General features: G+C 37.5%; 1 protein-coding gene across 1 annotated transcript; it reads left to right on the forward strand.

Moving 5' to 3' along the window:
* Window positions 1-478: 478 nt before the first annotated feature.
* Window positions 479-2731, forward strand: LOC132046974 (pentatricopeptide repeat-containing protein At3g02490, mitochondrial-like). The gene has a single exon (XM_059437831.1). The coding sequence runs from the start codon at window positions 614-616 to the stop codon at window positions 2531-2533; it is 1920 nt and encodes a 639-aa protein (XP_059293814.1). The 5' UTR covers window positions 479-613; the 3' UTR covers window positions 2534-2731.
* The last annotated feature ends 5110 nt before the right edge of the window (window positions 2732-7841 follow it).

Raw genomic sequence — 7841 nt, forward strand, 5'->3', positions numbered from 1 at the left:
ATAAGTGTGAAATAATGAATTACTATATTTTCGTGTAAACACTAGATATAGGTATTGTTTTATCAAAATTGGCTAGTAGTTTACACCCTCGTTAGTAGTATTAATTGCGTTGATTAGCTCAATATTGAGTGGTAGATTAATCTAACATAATCTAGCTAAAATCAAAGATGTGTTTGCGAGCTCTGATATTGGAAGATTTGTCTAGCAATTGCGAATTTGCTAGTTCTACGAATGTTAAGTCCAATTTTGATTAAAATGCTGGTAATAGTTACTCACAGTGTCCCAAGAATAATACATTTCTATATTTAGAAATAATTTAACCTAAAACTTCTCCTTTTATCCTTAATGAAATGATTTATAGGAACATAAATATATATAACTTGTTTTAGAGCACAAGATAAGTAGCTTTACTAATCCAAATCCAAAAACCACAGTCGGATCTTGGATACATCCATGTGACCCGAATCTGCTAGAACTCATTCCATCTGAGTTTTTCTCTTCTCTCATCCTCCATAAACCCTACCAAAATCCCTTTTTTTCATTCCAAAACAACCAGCCGAAACTCTTTTCATTTATCACCAAACTAAACAAAATCTAAATCTACCAAACAACAATGCGAAATCAACAACGATGGCTTCTCCTTCTTCTCCGACATCACCATTCTCACATTTCCAGACGACACGTCATCAATCAATCTCCCTTTCAGGTAATAAATCCATCTCTTCGCTCACTCACTTACTCACGTGCATCTCACATGCTCCCTTACCAACCACGTTGTTTCTCTACATCTGAATTGCCTCTCCAACACAAAGAATCAGATCAAATCTCTGTTTTAACTGACATTTTCTCTAAACCAAACAAGACTAATGACGAAATTAAGCTTGATTTAGAGTCTAATAATGTTGTTATGACTCATGATTTGGTTATAAAAGCGTTACGGAGCTTTAATACTGCCCCTGACGTGGCACGTAGGGTTTTTAACTGGGTTAAGGATAATGAGAGTGAGAGGTTGAGTTCAAAGGTGTATAATTATATGTTGGGAATACTGGGGTCTAATGGATTTGTTAAGGAGTTTTGGGGTATGGTTGAAGTTATGAAAAGTAAAGGGTATGGAGTGTCGAGAGGTACGTTTAATCGGGCTGTCGAGAGATTTGAGAAGGATAAGCTTAGCGACGATGTGAAGAAGCTAAAAGAATTGTACGGTGATAATTCGAGCGAGGAAGTTTGTTCTAAGGTTTGCAAATTGATTCGCGGAAATTTATGGGGAGATGACGTGGAAAAGAAGCTGCGAGAGTTGAATTTCGAGTTTTCTAGTGAATTGGTCAGTATGGTTTTGGAGAATCTTGAATGTGAAGCTAATAAGGCTTTGATATTCTTTAGGTGGATTGAAGAGAGTGGTTTGTTTAAGCATAATGACCGGACGTTTAATGCTATGGCGAGGGTCTTAGGTAGGGAAGAGTCCGGTGAGAAGTTCTGGAGGTTAGTTGATGAAATGAGAACCGCAGGTTTTGAAATGGAAAGAGAAATGTATGTTAGGGTTCTGGATAACTTTGTTAAGAGAAAAATGATTAAGGATGCCGTGGACTTGTATGAGTTTGCAATGGTCGGTGTAAACAAGCCATCCTCGCAGGACTGCACTTTTCTATTGAAGAAAATAGTTGTTAGTAAGGAGCTTGATTTGAACTTGTTCTCAAAAGTCTTAAGGGTCTTCACAGAAAGTGGCAATTCATTGACTGGTGCTAATCTCGATGCCGTTCTCAAGTCTTTGACAAGTGTTGATAGATTTGGTCAATGCAACAAGATATTGAAAGCAATGGAGGATGCTGGTTTCACACCTAGTCAGATTCAACAGAGCAAAATTGCTTTTAATTTGGGTAGCGGTGGGAAGGATAAGGAATCAAATGAGTTTATGAATTATATAGAATCAACGGGCACTATTCCAAAGTCTAAAACATGGACATCTTTAATTGAAGGATACTGTGAAGCTGGTGATCTGGCTAAAGCTTCAGATGCATTTGAAATGATGGTGGAAAAGGAAGGGACATCACATGCTGGGTATGCTTTAGAGCTCTTAGTGTCCTTGCACTGCCGCAAGAGAAGAGCGATTCATGCATTCAAGCTTGTCGAGAAGATGGCCAATGAGAAAGGCCTACGTGTGTGGCATACCACATATAAGTTTTTGGTAGGAAAATTATTGGCTCAGCGAGGTTTCGAGGAAGCTCTGAATGTTCTGCATTTGATGAAAATTCAAGATTACCCGCCTTTTCTGGATCCCTTCATCAAGTACCTTTCCAAGAGCGGAAGTGCTGACGAAGCCCTTGCATTTACTGAAACAGTGACAGTGAAGAAATTTCCATCAACTTCTGTATTTCTCAATTTGTTTGAAGCATACTTAAAAGCAGGAAGGCGGAGTGAAGCACAGGACTTCCTTGCAATATGTCCCAGATACATTAGGAACCATGCCGATGTTTTGAATCTTTTCTGTTCCATGAAACCTCAGAAAGCAACTGCTACTATTCCTGCGGCTGCATAGGTTCAGATGGATGCATTTAGTTTTTTGTGCTGCTAGGTATTTGGGCATTTTCCCCCTAATATTTTCTTATAAAAGTTTGTAACCGTCTCTGTTTTTTTGAAATATTGGGGCTTAGTTCCCTTAGAAACTCTTTTCCAATTATATAGTTCACTTGGTGAAATTTAATTGACACAATAAAACATAATTGCATTGGACTCATCAAGGTTATTGGTGAACACTTCCTCATGTTACTTTATAGAAGTTATTGGTGAACGCTTCGTCTTGATTCCACTGAGTTGTTTATTTTGTGCTTTTCTGAGTAAGCTTGAGAAAAAAGGGATCTGTAATTGGTCTAGTTTACTGGATCCATCATAGAGATTGTCTTAATTCTGGCTTTACTAGATTATGTAAACAAACTTGGAGAATTTCATGTTCCTTCAACTCCTAACCATGCTCTTAAAGCTAAATGTCTGTTAAACTTATTTAGTTGGCATAATCAGGCCTCTGTATCTTGTTGCTTGTAGTGTAAACTGTTGTATATGAGCAGATACTGTTTTTACTTTGCAACGTTCTGTTATGCATATTCTTGATGCTTTTTTGAATGAAATCCTGTAACTTCATAAAGAAACCTGAAGATTTTCAAGTTTATAAGGGTTTGCTAGGTGAATTGAATCCAACTCAAGTTTTTCATTTGCTATCTCTCTAGCTACTTGTTGATCACTACAAATGCCCTTTAACTCCATGATATTTTTGTTTAATTTAATTGTGCTGCGTTACTCAAGCTTTTGCTGGGCTTGGGGTGTTATAATTCATCTAAAAAATTGTGCTCCTTCATGGCAATGTCAATTGGGTCCTTCTCGAAGAGGAATATGATGAAGATCTTTAGCTGTTTTCTGCTTTCTTCCTTCCCGAAGAATGTTAAAGATAGTTGCATCAAGCTTTTCTGTAGTTGCTTTGGAAATGGGCTGTCTGGGCTTGGTCTTATATTTCCTATTTGTCATTTCTTGGGTAGGAATTGCACCAGGCAGCCGTGCTGTTTAAAACATAACCGGATTAAGGTTTACTTTAAGTTTAGCTAGTATTGGCAAACTTCAGATCTGACAAACTTAGACCTGCACTACTGCTGCTCCTTCGCTTTTACTTCTGCAGTTAAAACTTCAAACCCGTATTTTCAACTGCAGACATGCATGTCAGAAGTCCATTCTAAGGCGTCCAAATGTAAAAACTTTGTAAATTTTGGCTATTCTTGAAATACTATTTCGTTTCCAACCTATTTTCTCCACGGGCCCTAGTGTTACAGAGGCAGCAGTTAAGGATTCAATTTTTTGGGCGGGTTGTCCTTCAAAGGCAGTGGTCTTTAATTTTTGTCTCTTGCTTAAAAAGATGGCCGAAAGTACCCCGAGGTTTTTGGTTTGAATCCCCGCTCAATCAAAGAAAAAAATAATTTCGCAAGGCAAGATTTTGCAAAAAGTCTGCCTTATGCGGCAAAGTTTGCCTAGGCATAACTAAAGTCTGGCTTATGCGGCAGATGTTGTCTTTAAGGCATAACTAAAAGTCTGCCGGATCCGGCAGATTTTTAGTTGGCCTTAATGCGAAGTTTGCTGCATAACACAGACTTTTTGTTATGCCTTAAGGCCGCATACGACAGACTTTTAGTTATACGCCATTTAGGAAAGGTTGACCGCGGCCATTGACAGACTTTTCCTTGCGCATAATCTAAAAAGTCCGCATTTTTTATAAGCAAAGTGGCATGGTCCGACCGACATTTAGTAATGCCGTAGACTTTTCGCTAAGCCGCTTGCGAATATTTTTTATTTTTATGATTGCTTCGGGTTAACCTTAATCTCGAGTATTTTTAGACGTCGGACAAAAAATAAAGATCAGCAATTTGAGGGGCAAAAGTTAAAGACCGACCCCAAAGGACAATCGTGCAGATTAATTGTTTAACTAAGCAGCTTAATGCAAGTTATCATACCCATTTCCCCCGGTTTTAGTTTTTGTATTTTTTCTGGCTGTGTTCACTGCTGATATGGCACAACTGAATACTTTTCTGTTTATGTGATCATGATTTATTGCTAACATTTCGAGTTTTCTCCTTGGGCCAATTATCAAAGAAAGATGGCATGTGATAACTTATTTTACTATACTTGTTAGTCCTAATAATTCCGATTTGCATTTTATTAGGCGTATTAAAGGGGAGCCGTTCTTTATTCTCAAGGTTTGAACTTGGGATCTCTGATTAATGGTGGGTATATGCTAAATTTCATACGGATATCAGCTTTTCTTATCTATCCAACCGATCCATAATTCAAACGGCTGATATTCGATTTGATTAGGTAAATGCCATCAAGATACAAAGACTTTCCTTCAAAACCATAGTCATTTGGGTATTTTTGTTCTCTAAATTGGAGACGTCATCATTGAGATCACTATTCTTGCTGTACCGGTATTTCACATTACTTCTTTTCCTTCTAGAAGAAAGTCCCCACCAACATCAGTTGTACAAAGGAAAAAAAAAAAAAACATAATCACCAGTCAAAAATAAGGGAAGAAAAAGAATTTTAGATTTTAATAATTGTTTGTTGGCTGAAGGTGGACAGAGATTAAGATTAGTCTATACTCCGCATTAAGATGTTTGGGAGTATTGTACCAAGCACAAGAAGAAGGAAAGTGATGCATCAATACTCCTACCAGACAAAGTCTCGTCATGGACCTTATTGTCACTTTGTGCTTTTTTATTTTCCTTCTTTAAATTGATATACTGAAGATATTCGTATTAAATTTTGAAGTGACGTTTATGAACTTATTTACATAATATGCATATGTGATCTTAGGACAAATTTTTGCCACTCTGATCCTAGTTGGGTGGGATTGAAGGGGACATCTCAATGAGAAAAACGCGATGAGAGTGACCTAACAAACCTATTAATGAATTTTGTTCTTTATAAACCTTTTTAATCTGATCAATATTTCAAATATATTGTATCGCTATTTGAGATGCGTATATTCACACTCTTCATATATTCATACTCTTCATAGTTTATATAGAAGCATGAGAGAGAAAATAAATCTCAGTTGGAGACTCCTATTTGTCATATTACAAATGGAGTTTTGGAATTTAGATTCACAGATTTGTAGACAACTGAGGTTCTTACAGTGCATAAGACAATTTGTCATCAACTTGTGATGATTAATAGCTGTTCAAAGTACCTAGTCCTTCAACACCCACACCCACACCGCCCACCCCGCCACAAAGAACTTTGCTACCCCAGGGGAGACTATTACTACTTGGGAAAATTTAGGGGGGTAAGTTTAACTAAGATTAATGATGCAATTTTCTAGGCAAGTCCCTTATTTTCTGTTACAACGAAAAGGTGAATTAGTTGTTCGTTTTCTCTAATACAGAGTTTTTTTAAAAAAAAAATTTAAGAGACCTCTCCTCTTATTTAGTATCAATATACTCTTCTAGTATATATTCTTTGATCAAAAAATACATTGGGTTTTTCGGTTTTTGTTTTTTATTACAGTAATAATTTTGAGCAGAAACATAATTGAAACTAGAAAGTGAACCCCACATGATAAGTATATAATAAGTTAGACTAATTGATTGTGAAGTTTGTTAGCAAATTACCTTTAGGAGTAGGCTAAAAGCGATATTTGTCCTAATTTCTCCATCTTATCTTTTTATAAGAGTGGTTTTTAAGTAAATACAAACTCGGAAGGTAGATTTGGAACAAGAACTTTAACTTTTTTAAGTGAAATTACAGCCAAGGGTCTGGCCTTGTGATTAATGAAGTGGGCTAGTTAAAAATCATGAGGTCTCAGGTTCAAATCTCATCAAAAACAAAAACACTAAGTGATTTATTCTCATCTATCTTAACCTTGATCGACAGAGCTTCGAGACTGTACTCTATGCATCAGTATTAGCTAGCTAATTAAGCTCAAATTTTCCTTTATTGTCTCTTTCCTTTTCTTTTTCGTGGGTGAGACATCACAAGATAGAGGAGGAGGTAAGAGCAATGACTACGACAAGCCTTTTGTGTAAGGGGCATGCATGTTTTTGCGTAAGCTAAGGGACATGCATGTTTTTGTGTATCAAAAAAAAAAAAAAAACTTAAGGGCATGCATGATTTTGCAATTGGTACCATCATAATAATTCACATAGCTAGCCATCTTGGTTGCTTGCATTTTCCGTCAATTATGAAATGTTCGTAAACTATATCCATTTCTGGTGCCTGTGCAAATTCAGCTTTAAATCAACATGCTTCAGCCATTAAACTTAAAGTTAAGACTAATCAATCTAGCCATCTAGGACATCAATCTATAACGCCAGCATGTCTCCCTTCTTGCAAATTCAATTTGCTTCCTTTTGTCAATTGATGCTTTATTTACGCTGTGTTCGAAAAACAGAAAAAAGGGCAAGTAAGGATAAAACGGTTAGAGAGAAAAAGATCAAACTAAAAAGGAAAAAGAAGAAGAAGATAAAGCCAAAATTAAAAAGAAGAAAAAAGAAGTGCTTTTGCTAAAGTGAAATTTCCACCAAGGTGGATTAGTTCAAAACTGAGTAGGCGGAAGCTTCGAAGGAGGGAAGGACCACTACTTATTAACGTCCCAATCCTTTTGGTTTCAAATGGAAAGTAAAACTCAAAAAAAAAAAAAAAAAAAAAAAAAAAAAAAAACGTTTGTTATTGTCAGTATTATGATTCTATAATCTATATTGACAATCATATGTAACTGAATCAAATGCTAAAAGCGGACACTTTAGGATATATTCGATCTCGTTTTAGTATCAATTGCAAAATGAATATGAAATTTAAATAATACGAAGAAGAGAAAGGAGGATTTGAAAACTGTACAAGTGTATACGGGGAAAACCGGACATAACGTAAACCAATGAAGTGAGGGCCGAGGCAAGGAAGATGGGAACGTGCCTGATGACATTCGAGCTGAGCCGGAGGAGCGCTTATACCGGAGGTGAACCGAGGAGCGCCCCGAGAGGCCGAACCGGGAGGAGCGCTTATACCAGAGCTGAGCAAGGGTGCCATTCGGTCCCGTGTGGCCGTCGGTCCGTATGGTCGTTGGGCCGGGATAACCGTTGGTCCGGGTGGTCGTTGGTCCGGTACAGCCGTTGCACGTGAGCCGCGCGTCAGTAGTGTCCTGTCACGGTCAGCTACCAACCATGCGTGTGTCAGACGGCGCCGTCGGTCCCAATCCCATCAAATCCGTTCGTAGCCGTCCTTGTTATTATTATTTTATTCGGCTCACATTGTACGAGCCCGTGGAGCGCACTATAAATATGGGACATCCCTCCTTTGGAGGGTTGGCTCCT

The sequence above is a fragment of the Lycium ferocissimum genome, chromosome 2 (genome assembly GCF_029784015.1).
Source record: "Lycium ferocissimum isolate CSIRO_LF1 chromosome 2, AGI_CSIRO_Lferr_CH_V1, whole genome shotgun sequence".
NCBI classification, from domain to species: domain Eukaryota; kingdom Viridiplantae; phylum Streptophyta; class Magnoliopsida; order Solanales; family Solanaceae; genus Lycium; species Lycium ferocissimum.

Bases quoted from the DNA above. Each gene is read 5' to 3' on its own strand.
- LOC132046974 (XM_059437831.1), top strand. From the start codon at position 614: ATGCGAAATCAACAACGATGGCTTCTCCTTCTTCTCCGACATCACCAT.